Source organism: Poecile atricapillus, chromosome 3, assembly GCF_030490865.1.
Source record: "Poecile atricapillus isolate bPoeAtr1 chromosome 3, bPoeAtr1.hap1, whole genome shotgun sequence".
Classification (NCBI taxonomy): Eukaryota; Metazoa; Chordata; class Aves; order Passeriformes; family Paridae; genus Poecile; species Poecile atricapillus.
Genome location: NC_081251.1, coordinates 18,306,123 through 18,329,141, shown reverse-complemented (window position 1 = coordinate 18,329,141; position 23,019 = coordinate 18,306,123). Strand labels below are relative to the sequence as shown.

The window sequence follows — 23,019 nt, the reverse complement described above, 5'->3', positions numbered from 1 at the left end:
TCAGCCTTAATCCTGTAACCTTCCTCTTGGCTGTCTTCTGTCCTGAATCTCCAGAATAAGAATAAACATTCACACCAAACTGATATAAAACTCTGCCCCATTAGATTTTCTATTATAATCTACCTATTAGATTCAGATAATCAAGTGGCCTAAATTTAGTATTACATGGTTTTTATGATTTACCCACTACTATCTTACAGGTTTTCCAAAGCTCCTGCTTCAAAAAAAGTACTGATTTCTGTGCAGCAAATAGGGTTTGTCTAACAGAATATACAAAATAGGTAAGTTACTAGAAATCTGATCAGGGTGGTAGATCTTTTCTTTGCAGCCAAACTTCTGAAGTAAATAGATAATTGTGTGCATATATACAAATAAGCAGAGGGGGCTCAATCGCTCCCCTCCTTACCCCTATAGATGAGCTTCAATGTGCAGTTTCAGATGAGAGAAAAAAAATAAAAATCCTCACTGATCTATTAACTACTGGATAGCCAGTTTCCTCCTCCTCCTACAAGCATGTGACTAAATATGTAAAACCTCATACTTTGCCTCAGGAAAGATATTATAATGCATGAGAACTATTAAGTAACAAACTTCTGCAGCTCTAACCATCTGCACAGAAACATTTCAGTGACTCCCAGCTTAAGCCCTACTATTCAGTGGTACAAAGGTACTATATACAGAGACATTGACACAGATAACACAACAAACCTGTTTGCTTTTTTTTCCCTGTATACTTGTATAGAAAATAAACCCATGTTGATTTCTGGTAATTACTCTCCAATTCAAGTGCACATTAGCCATTCCATTAATCTCATAATTGACTGAAAAAATAAAGTCAAACACTCGAGATCCGGAAGGTATGGAGAACTTATCTTCCAGTCCCATTTCACATGAAATGGTCAATTACCACCTCTGGGACAACACTGAAGAGAAGCTAAACAATGCTAACAAGAACCAGTGTGCATAAAAAACCCTACTTAATGGAAACAGGAAGCCAGAGACGTAGAGCTTGGATATGAATCAGGAAGAGAGAACAGTAAAAATTCATTGTTCAAGTTTTCTTGTGACCTGGCAAGTTTTCTTTGTTCATGCTACCCTGCAAAATAACATGACAAAAGAAAGCTATTGGTGCTGTAGCTGACACTGAGGCACACACAGGTCAGTGTTACGGGCCCATCTGTGGAGCAGTTCTGCCAGTACCAGAATGCCAGAGCAGACCAATGGACATCTGTGTTAGGTCCTACCAAATCAACCAACCCCAAAGTCTCCCCCAGCCCCAGCTATTTTGGGCTGCAATATATATCTCTGTACAAAAGAAAAATAATTTATTTCACTGAGAGGAAAATACAGAACACTGTTTAAAATTACTTCTTCAGAAGCCTGTCTTTAAGATGAATTCTTAAGTACACAAGACAGCTAAAATCACTGACCACAACCCTTCCAATAGATGGAGAACAAAAAAAAATACTCAGTATCACCAACTAAATATTGCTTCAATTGTAAAATAAATGCAATAGAAGAAAATGTGGGGTTTTCTTTCCCAGAAGTAGGTTTGTATTTAGTGCTCCAGGCCAGAAAGAAGTACAGCTCAAAGTTCAACTCCAAAATAATTACAGCAGTTCAAGTTGTTGCTGTCATGTTAGGCCTTTTCTTGCCAGTGCAAAAGTCTCTAGTCCCAGAACATCAGCACTTTTGCTTACAAGCTCCTTCTCTTGCTAGTCTATCAGCTTCTTCATTTCCTTGGAAGCCAGCATGACCAGGAATATGCATCTGTCAGGACAAAATATAGGAGTGTTAGATATGGAAGAAACCAGGAAGAAAGTAAATATGTGAAATTTGATCAAGCAGTACTCTGTCATTGATAGTAGAGGAGCACCTCCTCAGAGGTCCTCACCTAATATTTAGCCCTTAGGTTTTCTTCGCCAGGATTTTCATTGTCTCCCTCTAAGGAAACTCTTGCCAAACTGTGAAAATCATCTTTATGGGAATTAGTGAAAAGCATAAGGACCAGCTAACTTATCCTTTAAGAAATGCAGACAACAGCTCCAATCCAAAATTTCCACCTTCCTGCATTCAGTGCTTAAATGGAGTTAATCCTTCCCCAAAAGCTGAAGACCTCTATTCCACTAAAAGCCTCAGTAGTTACAGCACTCACTTAGGATACGTACATAGGATATTAAAAGATCCTCTAAATTTTCAGATACCTTAATTGTCCATCCATCAATCAGGAACTGAAAAAAACTTTAATGCTCTAAGCCCATCCTTGCCACAAGTAAGGGTGGAGTAGGAAGGTGAGGAAGAAAATCAAGCTTGCTACTTGACAAGATCTGAGAGGGGACAAACATGAAGTGTGTGTGAACGTGGGGGTCTGTAGATGTGGATTCTGTGAAAAGACACCAGCAGTGCCCCTACATGACAGAGAGCTAGATCCAGACAGCTCCAAAAGGGACCTACAGTTTGACACAGCTAAACCCACCAGCGAAACTGATGGCTCTTCTGTGATAACATGTTTAAGAAAGGCTAAAAATGCTACACAATGGCCAGAGAAATAAGTGAGAATATGTGAGAGGAACAGCTCTGCAGACACCAAGGTCAGTGCTGAAGGAGGAAGTCCTCCAGGCACCTGAGCAGAGAATCCCCTGCAGTCCATGGTGCACAACATTGTCAGTCAGCCTGTCCCTCTTACAGCCCAGGGAGGGCCACAGTGGAGCACATTCGCCTGCAGCCCATGGAGGACTCTGTATGCATACACTCGTGAAATAAAATTCTTCCCACCTTTTTTAAGAGATTCAGGTTTAAGAACTGTGCATAAATTATTATCTTTTAATTATCTAAAATATTCTTAATAACAGTTGAACTTAGTTGGTCTTTAAATTTTCACACTTTCTCCTCAATAGAAAACAGGAATCACTATAGAAAATCCAGTCAGCCTGTAAATTGCAGTCATCAGGTCTGTAACACAGAACAACATGAATACCTGCAATAAATTCCCATCAAAAAATTGCACATTAAACATCTACATGATCCTGTTTTCTACAGAGTGCAGACAGAAGCTGAGTAAACATACCATTAACAGCTGCAAAGTCAATTGTACACATTTTCCCAAAAGCAGTCTTATACCATTATTGGGCTAAAATTTAAGAGGTGAAGGAATATATTCCCTAAAGTGTTAAGTACTGATATTAGAGGTTACAGAAAAAACACATCTTACCAGAAATACCTGTAAAGAAGTTGGTTTACTTCTTTACCAGACAGCAAAACAGTTTTAAAATCGTTATTTTAAAGACCTTCTCATACCAATTTTTCTTAGAAGAAACACAGTTAAGGCACAGAAAAGTAGAGTTAGTTTATTTGGGGTTACACACACTCAGTTTTCTCAGTTTAAAGACATTCGTGTGATTGAGTTACTCCAACAAACCAGCATCCTAAAGAGTTTTGAAACGCAAATACAGAAACTCAGCTAGGACACAAACCCAGTTAAATTCTAAGGTTAGATTTCCAGGAACAGAAATTGTATCTACTAACAGCACTAATAAACTAAAAATAACTATTGCAGGCATTTTTTAAGCAGCAATATGAAACAGGAAACATACAAATATTCATTTAAATAAATGAAATACTGGTTCCAAGAATCTAGGTTACATTTCTAATTTGCCTTAAACACAACAAGCGGCTTCTCTGTATTTGCAGTTTTACTTGAGGATGTACAATATTATGCTCTACAAAAGTCTTAGTTATGATTGCACTTTTACATTTCTACCAGAAACATGTTAAAGATGTCATTAAAAATAAGGAACTTACCCACTGAATTTCTATGTCTTTTGCTAGATTATCAAGTCTTTCAAAATCTTCTTTATTTATTACACTTCCTCCTGAACTTGTTCTCCAACCATTTGTTTTCCAGTTGTCAACCCAGCTCGTAATACCTGTGCAAAGCAGAGTATCACCATAAGAGTGCTATTAAAGAAGCCAGCAAGGATCAAGATGGAGCCAACAGCCTTTTAATAAGACATTACCTCTGTACAAAGTCTCAGGTAAAAACACCGAATACAAAAGAAAATTATTGTTTGGTTCTCTGCTGCCGTCTTTCAGGATTGTATTTTTTCGTTATTACCTGAATTATCCAACCATGCTTTTCCAAACAGATGTTTAATTTAAAGACTATAGTCTAACATATGCATTGTACACAAATTCTCATTAACTTCAATAAACTGAAGCTAAGGATTTGCTTGAGGATACAGTAAGCAAAGCCTACTGCTTGCCAGAGAATTTTCTGTATTACTCCTTAAGTAATAAGGAGTAATTTTTATTTTTTTTTTAATATCTTTGCTGGTGTGGACAATGTAAGACATCCTTACTGCTTTCATTACCTGAACCAAATAGGAAATCTCCAATCTTGCACACAAAACCTCCTAAAAACCAAATTCTATTAATTTGTACTTAATTATAAGACTCCTTCTCTGGAATTTTTAAATAGTAACTCCTAGACACATCTACAAAATAACTTTGGTTAAACAAGAATGGAACCTGCACCTCAGTGACCCAAAATGCAAAATGAAACTGCAAGCAAAACCACAGAGACTAAGACAAAAACAAAAATAGCAACATAGATTTTTCAACCTTAAGTTGCACTAAGTTTTTGTTTAATGTGATTTCAAAAAAATCTCCAAAGTGATCTGGAAACAACAAAAACATGTACTGTCTTTGTAAAATGTAGGAAAAAAAAACAGAAAAAAAAAACTTATGGAGTTTCAGATTATCAAAGGAACAAAATCTGAAAATCTTGAGGAAAGAGGAAGAAGTGTTTTTCAGAAATTAAGTCCTATTGGCTGCTTCATACGGTATTTATAGAGAATAAAATTAAGTTTTCCAGGTGTTTGAATACATACTCTGAGCACATATCTGGCTAGTCTTCCAGTATAGGCTAAAAGCTTGGAAGCAAGAGAACTTGAATGCACTTCACAAGTGCATGTGCTAAAGACAGCCTCTCCAATACAAGCAAAACAACAAAAACCCTATAGGTTACCACACCAACTTCCAAGTAATTTCCTGAGTACAGACTTAACAGCCTATACATGAAAGGCATTTTTTCTAAGTTTTGTGTCATATTGAACACCTCAAGACACAAAACCTGTTGTTATTTCTGTCAGCATTTACTCTAACAGACACTTTGACTCTCCTTCTATTTCACGCAGTTAGCAGGCAATGTCTGATACTCCAAAGTTTTCACCCAAGCAGTCATGAGTGATAAGTTATGCACGGTCTTCCTTACATTCCTCTTTCCAGGACTCAGAATGTTCTGAGAGTCTTAATGTAATGAAAAAGCATGCAGTGTCTTTAAGGATCAGGAAAATTAAAATTGTTAACTTACCATTAATTGTAAATTTGCTATCAGTGTAGATTATTAACTTCTTGATGTTTTGACTCTTGGCTTGCTCTATTGCTTTGCAGGCTGCCTTAAGAACATTTCAAAACAACCACAGTTCAGAAAGGATTTTGACCACATGGAATTAAAACACCAACAAAGTACCTGATGCTAACACTGAACTACAGACTATTACTGTAACCTCTCTGATGCTAACACAGAACTACAGACTATTACTGTAACCTCTCCACCAATGGCTATCAACATGTTTTAGAGTAGAGGATCCCAAAATTGTGTATTGCAGGTAACAACCTTATGATTCAGGCAGAGAGACAGGGACTTAAGTTTCAGTGGCAAACAAAACCTCGTAACATTCTGATATTGAACTCTTTGCTGAAAAAGTAGCTCTCTGATCTGCTTTCTAACTATCAAAACCTCTATCAGCACCAAGGCATTTTTTCCAAAACTCTGAGGAGGAAGAATTCGTATCAGTTACAACAGTCTGGAAGCCTTAATAGGTTTGGTTTGGTTTTGGTTTTTTTGTGCTCTGAAATATAACAAGGAGAAATGGTTGGGTGTGGATGTAGAACTGAAAAGCTCTTTAGTGACAAGTTTGACCACAGGCACACCAACATCACCTCCGAAATGAACCTTGTAGTTTCAGTTCAGTTCATCTCCAAACATGGAGTGTGGGATAGCTGCAATATCATAATTAAGAGGAGACGAGAAGACTAAATCCGCTGCTGCCAACAGAAGTTAGTTAGGAGCCTAGAATTGTTTTCTATATTTATCTAAGGATTATGATACTCTGGTCCTGCATCATAAGAAGCTAACTCTCCTCTTAACCAATACTCAGCAGCTCTCACTCTAAGGTCAGAAACATACACATTAAAACCGCAAGAGAATCTACACAGATTTGAGAGCCAGACTTTCCTAATGTAGGGCTTTTTAAATAGCTGTGTTTGGTGACATTTGGGAATTCTCAAGGTGAATTACCTAGTTCAAAGCCAATAAAGTCTAATAAAACTTCAAGATAACTATTTGTTTGAAGTAATAACTCTGAATATTTTGCATATTTCCCTTAGAGCTCCATACTGGTTTTTGGAAACCAGAGTTGAAATAGGCATGAAAGTGCAGCTGCAGTCTAACATGGAGATGCATTTCAGGACATTTGCTACTTACATGGATTTCTGCTCTTTGATTAGTCTGCCGTCCAGGAAGTCTTTCACTGGTATTTCTGTATCCAAAGAACAAATAGTAGATCAGTTATCCCAAGTATTGAGAATGGTGTATAATGGCTACACATTAAAAGAAATAAAGACAAGAGTGGGTTTTTTTTTTTTATAAAAAAGGATGAACGGATATTCTAGCTTTAGCTTTCCCCTGCATAGAGCAACCTACATATCTGGACCTGACATCAATATGACATTACATTTATCATATTCTGTGCACACACACTTCTATTTTCCCACATTACTTGAATACTAGCTTCAGCCCCCCAAAACATTATTTCCAGTCGATTTTTCCCAGAGAGGTTGCTTTCTTTGTTCTCCTCAGTATCTCCTGACTCAGTCTCGTAACACTGTCATTATGAGTCTCAACAACAGAGCTTCATATTAAAAGACGGCTGGTATTGTAAATCACAAAAAAACCAAACAGAACATATTAATGGAAAAAAAAACAAAACCATTGAGCTACTTACAAAGGGTGGCCTGGTCCCCAGTAGACACCTATTCCAGCACGTGCCCTGTTACGTCCATTACCAGTGCAACAGCCATCTGTATAAACAACTGCAAAGTCACCTACAAAAAAATTACCAAAATCAAAGTTGAAGCACTTCTTCAAAAACACTGACTATTTAAGATAGAATAAATGTTTGCCAGTATATTCATCCCCAAAATTTCCCTCCCCAGAGCCCTTCCAAATGGTAACTGCAGAAGCCATGTGAATCAGCAGCACAGAACACCACAGATACCACTGCAGCTGGACACCCTCACTGCTGCCAAACCAGTCAGCCTCAAGAACTTCTTCCCCAAGTCCCATACTTCTCACTACAGTTCATATCTTCCTCAAAACTTCCCAGCTAGATCCAAACATTTAAATATAGTCTGTAGCACAGACACTCCAAAAAAATCACACCTTTAACAATATGATTAAACTATCTATTCTTATCAGTTAAGACAAATCAAAATCACACTGAAAGTCAATGTCAACAAATAGATCATGGTTCACATTTTCATTTCAAAAAGAAATAACGGGCCTGATACTGCCATAAACAAACCTCCCTAAAAGCTTTCTAGTAGTTACACTTGTTGCTTGTCAGAGAATAAACAAATGAAAATAATTAAAGGAATGATTAAAGACCTCACCCATATATGAAAACTTATCTTCTTTGACTGTTAGTGTTGAGCACACTGAGTGTACTTCATCATGTTTTACACGCTTTGCAATCTGCTCTTCGTTTGTAGACTGTTCATATGGCCTTTTACATGTACTGCAACAAACGGTATTTAATTCTGGTTCCTCTCTCTGGCTACTTTCCTGTGTTACAGCTGGAAGTCCAAATGTTTCTTAAAAAAAAAAAAAAAGGAAGTTCAGCAAAATCAAGTTTTATTTGAAGAGACTGCTTCTAAAGACAGCAGTTGTAGGCAGCTATTAGCAACGTTAGTTCATTTTCCGCCACCACCCCAAAATTATTATCAAAAAAAAATAGAATACACCAGTCACTCTCCATTCTAAATAAAACCGCAAAGGAAACAGACATACAAGGGCCCTCACAGCTTAACACGGACATGGAAGAAGTAACGCTCTCCAAACACCCACAGAAGCACCTTCACTGCACTGGCACAACCATCGCCCTGCCCGGAGGCCATCGCCACGGCGCTGCGCCAGCGGCAAGGAATGAACAGGGGCTGGTGCCCGCGTTTCGGCAGCAGCCGCAGCTCTGGCACAGCCACCGTGCGTGCCCCGAAGCCCGGCGGGACGCCCGCCCGCCCTCCTTCCCCTTCTCCCTCCCTTCTCCTTCTCCCTCCTTCTCCCTCCCTACCTGCGGGCTCGGGTTGCTGCGGCCCCGGGAGGCCGGCGCGCACGAAGGTCCAGGCGTCCTTCTCGCTGGCGAATTTCTTGAAACTAGCGGAGGGGAACTTGTTCACCTGCTCCTGGCACTCCGCCCTGCAACACAGCGGGCAGCCGTGAGGCCCGGCCGGGCAGGCTCCCCGCCCCACCACAGCCCTTACTCACCAGGTGCGGAAAACGCCAGTCCGCCGGCCCTTGCGCACCGCGTAGAACATGGAGCCGCTCCTGGGGACAAAACAGGAGTGGCTGAGCACGGCCACAAGCCAGCGCAGCATCGCGCGCCCCCGCCGCCATCCGCGCCCCCACCCCGCACCCACCCCGCCACCGCCGCGCCTGCGCGGCCGCCGCGCTCACGGCAGCGCCGGGGCATCCTACGGGCCGCTAGAGAGGCCAAACTACCAGAAAATCCCATCGCGCCGGGTTTTGTATGGCTTGGCTTTTTCAGTTGGTTGGTTTTGTTCCCTCCCCCCACTAATAACAGTATTTTAAAAACCTAAATCAGCTGTTGTTTGCGGCGTGGGGGATGGGGTGTGTGAGGTCGCAGCGGCTTTGCACAAACCAGCTCGTTCTGGAAGCCCCATTTGCTAAAAGGCAAAGGAGAGCTCTGAGGTGCGTTGGCATGTTTAGCACGTCCAAGAGGCTGGAGCTGAGCGAGGTCGTTAATTGTTTCTCATCGTGCTGTCCAGGCGCCAGGTGCATGTGTTCCAGGCGAGCCCCGTGTAGAGGTGGTCTCTGGAGTGAGGAGAAACACCTTCAGGAAATCGCAGAGTCCTTAGGGTTGGGAGGCACCTCTGGAGACAATCTGCCGTGGCAGGGTCAGCTGGTGCAGGTGACACAGGAGCAAGTCCTGATGGGTTTTGAATGTCTCTAGAGAGGGAAACTCCACGACCTCCCCAGGCAGCTGCCACTCACAGTGTAAAAAAAGTTCTTCCTCATGTTGAGGTGAAACTTTTCATGTTTTAGTTTATGGCCACTGCTTCTTGTCCTGTCGCTGAGCATCACCAAAAAGAGTCTGGCACCATCCTCTTAGCATCTGGACTGTCATGTACTGGGAGCTGGGTGTGTGCCAAATTCAGCACCTCAGCTTCTGACAAGATCAAAGTAGCAATGATGGGGCACCGATGTGGCCACCTCCAGAAACAGCCCAAGGTATCCAAGGTGCTGTTGTACTTCCCTCATAGCTCTAATACAGATCCCTGTGACAAAGCTGACCACGTACTGCCAGAGCTGCAGTGTTGCATTCAGATTTGCAAGGGTGGCCCAGTAAAATGCCAAGAATGCGAAACGAATTAATGGGGTGAATTTTGCCTTCTGTTGCAAAAACAACAAATGGGCTCAACATTATGCATAATTACTATACATATTTGTTGGATAATACTTCTCTTAAAAAAACCCCAAACCCAAAGAGCTCATATTTAATGTGGTGGGCCTTGGTGGAATAGAGAAACAACTTGGTCAGGGTTGTATCAAATACATAATTACTACATTTTCCTTGCTTCTTCCAACATATTCATGAGACTTCATATACTAATAGCACCCCATTGCTGTTGGGATACTTTTGTTACACATCTGACTAATTTATTCTTTCTGCTTGTTCACTGTGCCCATTCTGAGACTTCATGGCATAAGAACCTTCTTAGTTACATTACTTTGTAATGACATAACTTCTTTTGAAGATCACAGGTCCACAGTGATTCTTAAAGTCCTGACAGATATTTTGAGTACTAGGCATTATTGGTACCAAGCACCAAGATCTTGACACTCTACATACTTCTTCTAACATAAATTCAGTGTTCAAAAGGAAACATCTCTCTACACATTTTTTTCCTCATTGCTGTTATGCAGCATCCTGGTCAGTTCAGTAGCAATCAAAGCATGGAGATGGGAAGCTGCAGATAGTCTCATTGCATCTTTATTCATTAATGCTCTGAACAGTCATGTTTTGATCCATCCACATGTCACCTGTTTTCTCCCTCTCATGAATGGCTTCTCAGTACAAACTGAGTGCATACTGATGAGATGATTCCTTGTTATCTTTCTTTTTGGTACTCTGCAATTAGGTCCCGATCACTGTTGCTTAGCCAATCCAAATATCTATAAATACTAATCCTGGTCATCAGTATGAGCTGAGCAATTTTTCCCATTCATTGAATTAATGCTAGGAAAGAAGAGTGACTTGGGAGAAAAATGGGCACCAAACAATCTGATTTTCTGGCTATCATAAATTTAGTGAAAAACCCACAAATGTTAGATGACATGATGAGCTGCCTTTTGCAGATGCTAAGGTTGTTTAGTCTGGGATGCTGGTGTCTTTGTGAGATTTTTGTTTACAAGAGCTTATTAGTCCACTATTGCATTTTGTAAAGTAACAGACTACACACAGCGTTACATGGTAATAACAAATGTGTTTGTACAAGCTTAAACTGGCTGCTCTTAGGGTAATCCAGGGAATCTAAACACAGAACCAATGCTCTGAACCTCATTTCTGGACCTAACATCCCTGGACAGTATGTGCAGAGTTGCACACCTGCTTCCAAGTGGGACTTTCCCTTGAGCAAGAAATCCAAATCAGCCAACAGGGAAGTGTCAAGTGTTTTTTGTTGAGGCAAGGTTTTAGCTCCACTTCAGATATATATACAGGCAGGCGCTTTTACTTCAATCAACAAGCATGCCACTTTTGAAATTAAAAGTACAGTTTATTCTATTTATCATTGTGTAAGTGTTATTAGAGTCTTCTTTGTTAGATAATAACACAATATATAATAACGAGTGCTTCCACTGATGACAGATTATGTTGAATCCAGAACTCTCATCTTGAATTAGTACCTGAATACAGCTGAAGACTCATGCATTATTTCTAGTCTAGTAACAGTCTGGTAACTGTGATCACTGTGAGACTGTTTCAGCGGAAGCAACTGAGAGGTCACGTTCACAGAGGCAAACAAAAACCAAAGCCAGGCTGCCCTGTGCTGGCAGGCGGTATCCCACACTCCCGGGTTGCCAGCACGCTCCCTGGCATGGTTTCGGCCATGGCTCTCCAGCACAATGCCTCCCTGCAGGCCAGGGGTCACTGTGCCAGCAGTGCTCCCGTCTCTTCCACCTTGAAAGGACGGAACGTCAGGGTGAACCCCCACACCGATAAACTAACGTGGAGGGCAGGGAAAAACACCATCCACTGTCGCACTGTTGTTCGGGCGGTAGCTGCTGCCGTCCTGCACAGCCCTGGCAGGAGGGAGGGACAAAGAGGGAGCTCCGCGGCGCAGGCAGAGCAAACCGAGCGCACCGCGGTGCCAAGGCCGAGATTCTGTTCTGGTGGCTCTTCACATCAGCGGCATTTCGGCACCAGAGGCCGAGAGCTCCGCCTGCGAGAGGTGCGGCGGCGGCGGCCCACGGCGAAGACTCGGCGTAACAGCGACGGACAGAGCAGAGGAGCCTTTCCATCCCTCTTCTTCGCTCCCTGCTGCGGGAAGCGCTAAAGGCTTAGGCGGGACGGGAGTGCAACTCCCACCGCCCGCCGCACTGCCACTCCGCGGCACTGCGCATGTGCCAGCCCGAGCCAGGACTGTAAATGTCCGCTCGAGCTTCGCTACAGTGCCTTGGTCTCGTGTTCGCCGCGCCCGCGCTTGCCCTTCTTCCTGTTCTGGCTTCACTCGGGGTGGGCGGGGCCAGCGCCATCCCGGGCCGCGATCTGTGCTGCTCTCGCGAGAGCTCCCCCTTTTCCCGGCCGGCGCGGAGCGAGGTGGGTGTCCGGGCCGGTGCCGCCGTTTCCCCGCCGGGGCCGCCGCGATACGGGACCGGGCGTGGAGCGGGGCCCCCCGCGGCACCGTGGCGTGGGGATGCGCCCGATTACCGCCCACCCGGGGCTCGATGGCCGCCGGGGTGCCCGGGGCCGGAGCTGGCCAGCCGGCGGGCTTTCCCTCCTCTCGGCGGGCGGCGCCCCGCGGGAGGAGGGGGCCGGGGCCGGGAGAGCAGGGCCCAGGAGTGCCGCTCGCCTCTCGGGCCACTCATGGGGCTCTGTGACTGGTGGTGCCGCTTCCCTGGGCTCCCGGGGCCTTGCAGCGGGCCCCGAGGTGGGCAGGCCCCGCACTCCCTGGGACACTTTTCCTGTGGCCTGGTAGGCAGCCCTGGTACGACGTGCTGGGGCTCGTCCGGCCCGTGGGGCCTTCTCTGGCTTAGTTCTGGAGCGTGTGGCTGCGCAGCCGGATTGAAGAGTCTTGGCTGTGTTTGGAACAGGTGACACGTGCTTGGTGTCAGCCGAAGTGTTCTTTTGCGTTGCAGAAAGGACATGTTCAGCTCTAGCGCCAAGATTGTGAAGCCTAATGGCGAGAAGCCAGACGAGTTCGAGTCTGGTATATCCCAGGTATGTGTCCTTTCCTTGTGCTCTTTGGTAGGTTACTTCCAGGTTATAGAGACAGTTGTCCAAACCGTAAACTTTGAGGTTCGTCCTGTCAACGTGTATAATTTCCTAGTTTTACTTAGGAACTGAGTCAATTAGCTTCTGTTTCTATCAGTTAAACTTGTTGGATGTTGGTGTATCTTACAGGAAGTTAAGTCTTTGATATGAACTCTAATTAAAAGTCTATATCTGCATCTTTGGCACTGTGGACATGGTTTGGTCTCAAGTGTTCTCGTGAACTGAAGTGTATGTAATGGATTGTTCCACAACTTCACTTTTGTAGGCTCTGCTGGAGTTGGAAATGAACTCCGACTTAAAAGCTCAGCTGCGGGAGTTGAACATCACAGCAGCTAAGGTAGGCTGGACCTTCTCCACTAAGAACTGGGTGGTGACTTGTTCTGTGCACGTTTAATTTTTGTGGATGTTAATGTACTAGATGAATGGTGTCTTATGGCCTGTGATGGTTTTGTTATGTGCTGTTGTGGCTTATCTTCTGGTATTTGCTGCTTGCAGGTAGGATTCCCTAATAGTGTTTTTCTTAGGAACTAGTCTGAAAAGTCACTGTAAAAGCCCAAATAGCAACTTAGTGTGTTAAATAAAAATGTTTAAAAATTATTATTCTACTTTATGTCTCTGCAGACTGGGTTTGGGGTCTGAAACTGGCTTTTTGCATGTAGATATTGGCTGGAAATGTAGGTGTTACAGAAAATTAGAAACAAAAACTTCAATACTCTCTGTGAAAAAAAAAAAATTGTTTTGGGTCTCTTCTGCGCAATTAGTAGGAGGTAGGTGGATTAAGGCAATAGATTGATTTGATCGTGTGTCTTAGTCTGCTTGTACATTTTAATTTTAGATCATGCAGGCAGCTGGAACATCAAGAACGAGAAAGAAGACAGCAATTAGTGGAAAATGAGAAAGAAAATTAGCATTAGCATTGGTCAGCTTGGGAGGCTGGATGGTAGCAATGAGCTGGTCACTGCAATCAGAAACTTTAATGGGCTGCTTCTGGTTCTTGCCCAGGCCCACCAGTACAGACACAGGGGTTGGACTGCTTAGAGCTGAATTAAAGAATCAGGGAGTGCAGAAAGCACCTTGGTGTATGAGCTGAGGGGCTTTCAGAAGAAACTACATCTCTCTGGAAGTACAGCAGTTCTAGCTGTTCTTGGTGAAGGGCTTTTAGAAATGTCTTTGTTGTTTACTTAGCTGCTTGATTTTATTGGCGAGAAATCTCCCATGGGCATGTGAGTTGACTCATGTAAGAAGGTAGCTGGTGAAAAACAGTCCATCCTTCCATTCTCTTGGAGAATGAGGATGTCTCTGCAGCCAGTTTCATGGGAGAAGTGCCTTCTAAGCCTATGTAAACTTTGGGTTTGATCAACTACTGGAGAGATAAAGCAGGGGAGAAAATAACCCGTCCTAGTGTATTGTAATCCTGTTGGCATTTGAAGGGGTGACAGATGTTTTGATTGAGTTGTGATGCAGGCCTAAGCAAGTGATGGACAGGTGATTTCCATGAAGCAGTAGATTGAGAGATTTGTTCCTCTAAACTTTGGAATCTGCATTAGAGGCAAGTAATCTTTGAAACTTTGTATGAGCACAACTGCAGATGTGATGTTAAGCATTCAGTATAGTTAAAATTCTAGCACCTGAATCTCATCCTGCAGAAGGAATGGGCTTTGCTGTTCAGAGGATGTGATTCTGAAAGGGGTGGTGGGATTTACTGCCTGATCGCTCCTTCGCAGTGAAACAAGTGCTCTGATAGAAGTTTTTCTGTTAAGTGCTTTGTCTGAAGAGCTTTAAGGCAGGTAGGTACTGCTTTCTGATGCACTCGCTGCCCCACAGAGTCAGCAGCAAGACTATCAATACCTGTGCTCAGAGGATTCACAGTTAAACCAAACATTACTTCTTAACCCCTAGCTAATGCTTACTTTGTACTTCTGTTTCAGGAAATTGAAGTAGGTGGTGGCAGAAAAGCCATCATTATCTTCGTACCAGTTCCTCAGCTGAAGTCCTTCCAGAAGATTCAGGTGCGGCTAGTTCGGGAGCTGGAGAAGAAATTTAGTGGAAAACATGTGGTGTTCATTGCTCAGGTAAAAAAACCCTTAGAGTTACAAAAATGATGATTTGAAGGGATAGCTGATACTACACTAGAGCTGTGTGATAGCTCACGCAGGTTCCAGTGTTGCATTACCCATTCAAGGTAACAATGATAGGCAGGAAATCTAATGAATGTCCAGTGGATGTTAGCTAAAATGTTTCCAGCTGGCTGCAGTGGAAACTTTGTGAGATGCAGCATTCTTTTATGGAGGATATAACTTCCTTGCTCTACCCTCTCTTACTCCTTCAGAAGTTTGACACACAAGGCTTAAAATAAAAAGGAACAAATATTAATAGGAACTTTGCTATGCTTAGGCAATCTAAGCACTTAAAATTTAAGTTACTAGAAAAGGAGGAAAAAAAAACTCATGCAAGCTCTAAATATATGGCAGGAGCTAGGGTGAAAAGGTGTTGGAGTGATCTCTCACTTAAGGGCAGTACTTAAGGGTTGGATAAACTAGGGATCTGTCTGTAGAGTGGACAGTTGGTTAAACTGAAGCCAGCTGAAAAATTGTAATACAATTTTAAGAGCCAGAGCACCATGCCATGAATCTTTATATGGTCAAAAAGATTTATTCTAATAAAGTGGCTCTGGCTTACTTCATCTAAAGATTCTTCACCCAGAGGGTGTTTGGGCTCTGGAACAGCCCCCCCAGGGAAGTGGTCACAGCACCACCCTGACAGAGTGCAGGAAGTGTTAGGGCAATACTTTCTGGCACATGGTGTGACTTGTGGGGATGTTCTGTGCAGGGCCAGGAGCTGGACTTGATGGTCCTTGTCGGTCACTTCCAACTCAGCATATTCTGTGATTTTGTAAGATTCTATATTCCCTTGAGAATTCCTTCAGTAATCTGTGTTTTAGAAGGGAACATGTGCTTTTGAGTATGACAAGACCTAATTTGTATTGTGGTAACCCCATCATGAATGCAGTCATGGAGAAGCTGTGATGTGATGGTAGAAAATACTGCAGGTGGCTAAAACTGCAACTAGAATGTTTTAAAACATCTACCCTTGCAGTAGGGAAATAGAAAATAAATTTTACTGACCTAATGTTTAGATCCTAATTTTGGAACAGGTTATATTTAAGCCAGAGTTTGATCTGGATTGTGCAATAGATTGTACTATTAAAATGAACATTTCAGGCTCAGATGTCACCTAGCTATCTGTGGAACTGAGCTCACTACTCTGGTTTGCACCAGAGGCTCAGTCTAAGAGAAGTTTAAAATTCCCTGGGGTTTCTGCTCCCGGAGAAGTGTGTTCACGGTGCTGAGATACAGTAAACTACTGTGGTTGTATTCCTGGGGAGAGGGGAATGAAGTACAAATCTTTTATTCCAGGTCACTGAATACAGGAGTAGTAATTGAGAAATACAGCAGTACAGTAGTTCACCTTCTGCAGGGAACTCTAGTTCTCTAGTTTCTAGCGCTGATGTAACTTTAAGCATACTTAAGTCTTTTGGCTTTTCATGCATTGGTTTCTAGTGTGAGGGGAAAAGGTGCATATGCTGAGGATGTTTCTGAGCTCATTGTAACCACCAGATACTGAGAAATGCCTTTTTATTTTTCTCTTGCCTTAACAGAGAAGGATTCTGCCCAAGCCAACAAGAAAAAGCCGCACAAAAAACAAGCAAAAGCGTCCGAGGAGGTTAGTAAATGATACTGATTCAGTATGACAGCTTTCTTTTGAACCTGGTAGTTTAGCCAAGTAATGGCTAGTTGAGTTTTTAAGAAGTCATTCAAGTGATTGGGTGGTCTTGTCCTTTCTCCTACTGCTTGAAATAGTATCTGTCATTTGACTGCTAAAGTGTTCAGTAGAAAGCTCACCTTTGGGCACTGTGTTGCATTTCTTAGCACTCGATTTGTATTTCCAGCTACAGCTGTAGCAAACTTTTAGCTAGCAGTGCTGGCTTAAGGAACCCCAACCTGCTGTCTGTCTAACCATAGTGTGTTGACAAGAACTATTTTTTTTTAAGTTGTAGGAAGAGCCTCTTCCACATCACATGTTAGACTGTGCAGAAGTCAAGGCTGGCACACTGGAAGGGGATGCAATGAGGGAGAGAGTGGCTGAGGAGGGGTGTAGGTACGAGTACTAGTCCCTCTGGATATGAATTTGATAGCAATAGTATAGTCATTTGTGTTAAATGGCCTCCCTGCTCTCATCTAGTCACTTGATTGCTAGACATGCAACACTGCTATGTCTCTGTGGATGTCAGTGCCTCATCTATATGTTGCTGTATCATGTAAGTCTGTATCTTAAAAGTTTGTCCTCTTTATGAAATTTGGCATGTCTTGTAGCTTCTCCCTGCCACCCCAGTATTATACCTGTGTCATGTGTTACTGTGTTTTGCAGTCTTCAGGCATGGATTTTAAAAGTAACAGTTTCACAGCATTCATCTAGCTGCAGTCCTGCCTTTGGAGGACTCCGTGTTCTATTAAAACTAGGACTGTGGTTACTAGCTGGTCTCTAACAGTTGTTAGAGAAATTGCCTGAGTAGCACACTGCCACTTTTCTGCACGAGGGAAGGCAGGTATGCAGGACTGCCCCTGTCTCAGCCTGAGGTGAGGTCAGGCTGCTGTGTTGTTGTGGATGTCTGTCTCCCTTAGCTGTGCCAGTCTCAGCAGCTGTGCAGTGCTGCTGTAGACACATGTGTTAGTTACTAGTGATATTGCCCTGAAATTGCAGGTTGGGATGCTGCAGATCGGAAGACTTATTAGTCCTCTAAACTCATGTAAAATAACCTGGGCCACCTTTTCCCCTATTGCTCACTTCTGGACAGTTCAGGAACACACGTGTAGATTTCAAAGTCTTCTAAACATGGACTCAATTGACAAGCTAGTCTTTTTCTGTATTACATTGGTCTTGTAAGATGCATGGGTTTAGACAGATGAAGAAACCAGTGTTTCCAAAATTGAGTCTCCCATGAATTTGTTCTGTGCAGCTGAGGATGCTTACACACTTAAACTCTTCCAGTCAGTGTCTCTGGTAGAGTTGCAGATGGAGCAATTTGGTTTTGATTTAAATATTTATTAAATGTCTAGAGATAGAATAATGTTTCAGGGCTGTTGCTGCAGAAGGTCTAAAAGGTGATGTAAAAGGTCAGAAACCTGGCTACTTTTCCTTGTGCAGTTCTTAGGTTTCTGCACTCTGTAGAATTTCGCTTTTCTTTTTGCATGCCCTCTGATAGTGTTGTATTGTCACACTGTGGCATTAAAGAAAAGAAATGACACTGAATTTTCAGCCAAAGCATGCTATTCAAGAGTTAAACCCTGTCAGACTGGAAAATTTTGAAAAGGATGTGTTTTAATGATATAAATGTGGCATTTCAGCCGTACACTTACTGCAGTGCACGATGCTATTCTTGAGGACCTGGTCTTCCCAAGTGAAATCGTGGGCAAGAGAATCCGTGTAAAGCTGGACGGCAGCAGGCTTATAAAAGTGCATCTGGACAAAGCACAACAGAACAATGTTGAACACAAGGTAAATAAAACTTATTTTCTCATTCAGGTGAGGGTGACATTCTGACATCCCTAAGAGACTGCTTAGGCATACAGCAAAAGACTTGCCTTTTGGCTTCTGGAGATGCTTCTGTTTATATTTGGAGTTAGATGCTGAAATAGAGGCAAGACAGTTTTGAACTAAATCTCTAGTTCAACTTGCCAAAGCTCCTGGATTATAAAGTAGCTATATTGGTTCCCTCATGGGACCAGAGACAGTGTTTTATTGGGTTTTTTGTGTGTATTTGGGTTGGTTGGGTTTTTTTGTTTGTGTTTTTTCTTTTTGTCATTTTTCGAGTGAAGCACTTAGTTTTGACCTTAAACAGATGTGCTCAGTAAAGCCTGCACTTTGTTTGGTTTGCTTCTGGGGGGTGGAGGGAATGGGAGGCTGGTGTTTGGGCCTGCTCAGCTCTGAGTCTCGCACTGTTGCAAATCAGAGCGGGCCCAAATACTCTGAAGGAAATATATCTTTTGTGTAAATCCTCAGCTACCTTAATTTAGAAGGAAATAATTTGCCTCAGAGTGAAGATACACTGGCAAATAGTGTAGTACCTTAAGTTTGTTAATTTAGAGTCACTTGTTTACACAGCATGTATAAGCAAGATTTATTTGTCTTCACAGGTGGAAACATTTTCTGGTGTGTACAAGAAGCTCACAGGGAAAGATGTGGTGTTTGAATTTCCAGAATTCCAGCTGTAAAATGCAAAAAAATGGCTGAATAAACAACTGTTCATATAACAGAGTAATTTCATTTAAATTTTGAATTCCGTAAACACAAATTGGGATTAACTGGTTCATGGGACTTCGCCACTGTCTGGAGATTGACATCTGTGAACCAAAGTATTAAGTCCCCAGCATTTTAATGGAAGCCCTTTTAGGTTTGTCTTGTCACTATTGCAACACAACTGGATAAAAAGAGTCCAGAGTCTGCAAAAAGAATTTGTAATGAAAAACGTAAATATTCCAAATCTCATCTTCTGGGGAAAATAGGGAGAATTACTGTAGAGCAGTGGAACTCCTGAGTTTTGCACGTGAGATACCAGTTGGAGACCTACATGTTCCTGACACTGGAGATACTAGCAGGTGGTGTGTGAATCATGAAATATGTAGAAATGACATCTGGATAAAAGGGGTTTGAATTATTAGGAAGTAGGTTGGGGAGGTGTAGGTTGATTTTGAGGGAACTTCCTCTAAATGGCAACATTTCTTACCAGTTCTTACCTAAAAGCAGGCTCTGTAACTTAACTTTTCACCTTTATCAGACTGAAATGGGAAGGAATTTTTACTTCTGAGTGCTAGACTACATCACTGGACAAAAACAACAGTTTTTGTAGGTATTGATCTTGCTTTTAAGAGATATTTATGGGTTTTTTTAAGATGTTTTAGTGTGGTTCTGTACATTCTTGGTGATATTGGGGAAGATGGGGAAGGACTAGATGTTTTAGCATCTGAAGGCTGATAGTGTCTCAGAAACATTACATTTTTGACTTCAGTATCTGTGTTAAAGAATACTTTACACAAGCTCAGGGATGAATGGAGTTGGTCATGTAAAGTTCACAGCAAATTATGTGAATTAGTACTTAATTGTACTAAATACTAGGAGTCAAGGTTTTATACAGTAAAAAACAAATAATTTTGGAGTCAGTCTAATAAGCAGAGAGCTAAGTTAGGTTGTGTGATAGGCACACTTAATAACTTGCCTTGTCCTTCCTGAGAGTAGGTTGAGCACAAGTGCCACTCACAGAGGGTCTTTGTATCTTTACTTCCTTTTTCCATTTACAGTAGTTTTTGTAGCTTCCCATTTGGCACCTCTTTAGCTAAGAGAGCTAAAAGGTTAAAACAAGTTCTATATTGTTTGCATTGAAAAAATGAAGACTTTAGAAGTTATGGCATGACTTAGTAGGGCAGGATGGATAGCCCTGTGCTGTTACTGTTGGTGCCAAGAACGCAAAGAGAAGGAAAATGTGCCCTGTTATAATTAGTTAATTTCTTGTTACTTGCTGACAAGGCTTGAATATTTGCACAAAAAGCAGGCAATGTCTTTGAAGAAGTTTGTTTGCCTTAAGGCCTTTTCCTACCTCCTTTTTAAACCTCTGTCTCTGGAGTATAACTTAATTCCTTATTTATTCCTTGACTATTTACTGTTCGTCTTGAATGATTCAGCAGAAGTAAATGCATCAGCTTTCCTTAGAATCAGGTGAGAGGAGCTGTAGGTATATAATAACCCCAAATCCTGTCTGCTTGTGTGGAGAATAATTGTAAAAGATCTTACAGTAGAGGAGCCATAACTTTAGAATTCAAGTTTTCATTGCAAAAATTTGTATTATTCAGATTGGGAGTGTCACTTTGTCTAGTCCCCCAAAATTACAGTCTTGAGTCAGACACATTACTAAGCTTTCCCCCAAAACAGTCACAGATGGCAGCCTGTGCAAATAGACCTTGGCTGGTGTGGGCTGAAGAAGCAGCTTGGGGAGTATTTGGAGACTTGCCAGATGTTAGCTACCTTTAGTTAGAGGCAGGTGAGTCTGCTGGGGCTGTGTAACCTCTGCAAGGAGAGGTGATCCTCAGCAGGCTTAGCTAAACAGCATTTCCTGTTTTATAGGGAAATGTAACTCAGGTTTCATCTCTGCATAGTAATAAAAATGTCAGTTGAGTTTCTTTTGAAGCACTGGGAGGGGGTAAGCGGGGGAGGAGAAATCCAGTAAACTGAACATGAAGATTGCAAACGTTCCCAGGCATTGCCAGCTGGCTATAGATTTTTCTTGGCTCTTGTTGCAAGCCCTCTTGAACTATATGATATGCAAAGGCTCTCTATGGCTCTGTAAGCAAATTCTTTGAGGGAAAGGATAATGCTGTCAAAGCTCTACGGTTTTTACATCAACTAAGCTACAAGGAAAGGTGAATATTTGTGGCATAAAAATACAAGACTGTGTGTTTGCAAAAGACTTTAGTCTTAGTTTACCTTTATTTACAGACTCCCTCGAGTGTTTGTGTCAGTGATGCAGTCAGACAGCTCCCTTTGTCCCTTGACAAGCATACTAAGTGCATGCCTGCAATCTGGAAAGTCGGTTTGATGCCATCTGGTCAAGTGCTAATGAGGCTGCTGGAATGCCGGTGTCAAATGTTACCTTAACCTAAGCAAACTCCATGCTAGACTTTTCCTATACTTTTCATATGCTGGCACAATTGAACTCAGAACATGCAATGTGTCATGAGTTTTATCAGCTGCTCTGAGTGAAAAAGTGATGAGGCATTCTGTACCAACACTGCAGCAGTAGTATGTGGGTAGTATCAGTGTGGAGAGACAGGCATATACTGAAGTTCTTTCCTGTAGTAGCTCCAAAATGAAAAGCAAAGGCTTTACATCTGTTAAGTGCTTGTGAGACTTTCACCTGATTTTAAAGCTGCAAGTGTTTATTTCATATTAATCCTTTCACAATATCTTCAACTATCTTTGCCTGTGAGGAAGACTGATCCCTGGTGATTTTTCTTCGAAAAGGTGTGTAGATGTCTCACAATTCTAGCATAACAGAACTTGAATGAAGTTTTGGACGGAAAGTGCTTGACCTGTCTTGTATTAATAGGGAAACTTGATACATGATAATATCATGTCTGAGTAGCCCCTCTTGAGAGTAAGTGGGAACAACTGGTGAGTTTCAGTGTAGTGATGTGATGTCAAGCAGCATTCAGAGGAAATCCTATCACTCCTGCATTGTGGACCAAAATAATCTGTTTCCTATTCCTTTGTTTTCCTGAATTTTCCAAGTAGGAGGCCTGAGTTTGATTCTTAATTACATCTGAAGGTCAGAGCAATGCTGAAAAGCTAGACCTTTTCCAGTTTGTGATATGTGCTATCCCGGCCACTAGATGTTTATCAGAATGACAGAAAAAAAGATGTCGATTACACAAAGTTATGAAGCCTCATAAAATGAAGGCTGGAGGTCAGGCTGAGGGAGTGCGAGTTTCTCTGTCTCCAGTAGGGGCTGACTGCAGCACTGATCAGTGTAAATAATTCACTGCTGTTTTAACAAAGTGCCTTTGCCCTGCCCCTTGCTGCCTGCCTTGAGGGTACTCCTGTGAAAGCCCTGCTGACATGAATATCTATGTACTAGTGCTCTGTTCCCTACAGAGATACAAGTAAAAGTCCTTATTTATGTATTGTCATCAAGAGGAGAAAGTGTGTTGGGTTTGTTAAGTGTATGAGTTAATGTTTCCCCTCTTCTACCTTCCAGTTCTTTCTTGTTTTCAGGAAAATCAAGCTTAGTGTCATGCAATTGCTGCTTGGTGTTGCTAAATGATTAATAGCTAACAGTTTTAATTATTGCATATTGAGTCAACATGTGTGGCTCAGTTGTGATCTGCACCTGGAGCAGCAAAAATAGAATTAAATTCAAGCACTGAGGAGATTATTCCAGTTTTAGAGATGACTAACAGAAAAAGCACAATTGCTGCAGTGAATGCTGCTTATAAATTTTTATACAAAAAAAATAAATTAATTCCCTAATGAAGTAGAAGGCCAGGTTTTACACAGTTGCAAATAAAGTTAATCCTGTATTGATGTAGGCACACTGATCTTTCCCACCCTACATTTC

General features: G+C 42.1%; 2 protein-coding genes across 2 annotated transcripts; one reads left to right on the top strand and one right to left on the bottom strand.

The window, feature by feature from the left end:
• Positions 1–1,300: 1,300 nt before the first annotated feature.
• Positions 1,301–8,757, bottom strand: RNASEH1 (ribonuclease H1). Its single transcript, XM_058836198.1, has 8 exons — positions 8,606–8,757; positions 8,412–8,536; positions 7,735–7,935; positions 7,068–7,167; positions 6,548–6,602; positions 5,372–5,456; positions 3,802–3,926; positions 1,301–1,770 (listed from the first exon to the last, which is right to left on the bottom strand). Exons 1-8 carry the CDS (start codon positions 8,713–8,715, stop codon positions 1,684–1,686), a joined length of 888 nt encoding a protein of 295 aa, XP_058692181.1. The 5' UTR covers positions 8,716–8,757; the 3' UTR covers positions 1,301–1,683.
• A 3,312-nt stretch (positions 8,758–12,069) lies between these two features.
• RPS7 (ribosomal protein S7) lies at positions 12,070–19,165 on the top strand. Its single transcript, XM_058835088.1, has 7 exons — positions 12,070–12,179; positions 12,719–12,800; positions 13,120–13,191; positions 14,783–14,926; positions 16,513–16,577; positions 18,260–18,410; positions 19,049–19,165. The coding sequence occupies exons 2-7, from the start codon at positions 12,726–12,728 to the stop codon at positions 19,124–19,126; spliced, it is 585 nt and encodes a 194-aa protein (XP_058691071.1). The 5' UTR covers positions 12,070–12,179; positions 12,719–12,725; the 3' UTR covers positions 19,127–19,165.
• Positions 19,166–23,019: the final 3,854 nt, after the last annotated feature.

Coding starts and splice junctions, on each gene's coding strand:
- RNASEH1 (XM_058836198.1), bottom strand. CDS start 8,715: ATGCTGCGCTGGCTTGTGGCCGTGCTCAGCCACTCCTGTTTTGTCCCC. Junction 6,603..7,067: donor TGGGGACCAGGCCACCCTTT/GTAAGTAGCTCA, acceptor CTTTGGATACAG/AAATACCAGTGAAAGACTTC. Junction 5,457..6,547: donor ATCAAAGAGCAGAAATCCAT/GTAAGTAGCAAA, acceptor AATGTTCTTAAG/GCAGCCTGCAAAGCAATAGA.
- RPS7 (XM_058835088.1), top strand. CDS start 12,726: ATGTTCAGCTCTAGCGCCAAGATTGTGAAGCCTAATGGCGAGAAGCCA. Junction 14,927..16,512: donor ATGTGGTGTTCATTGCTCAG/GTAAAAAAACCC, acceptor TTGCCTTAACAG/AGAAGGATTCTGCCCAAGCC. Junction 18,411..19,048: donor AGAACAATGTTGAACACAAG/GTAAATAAAACT, acceptor TTGTCTTCACAG/GTGGAAACATTTTCTGGTGT.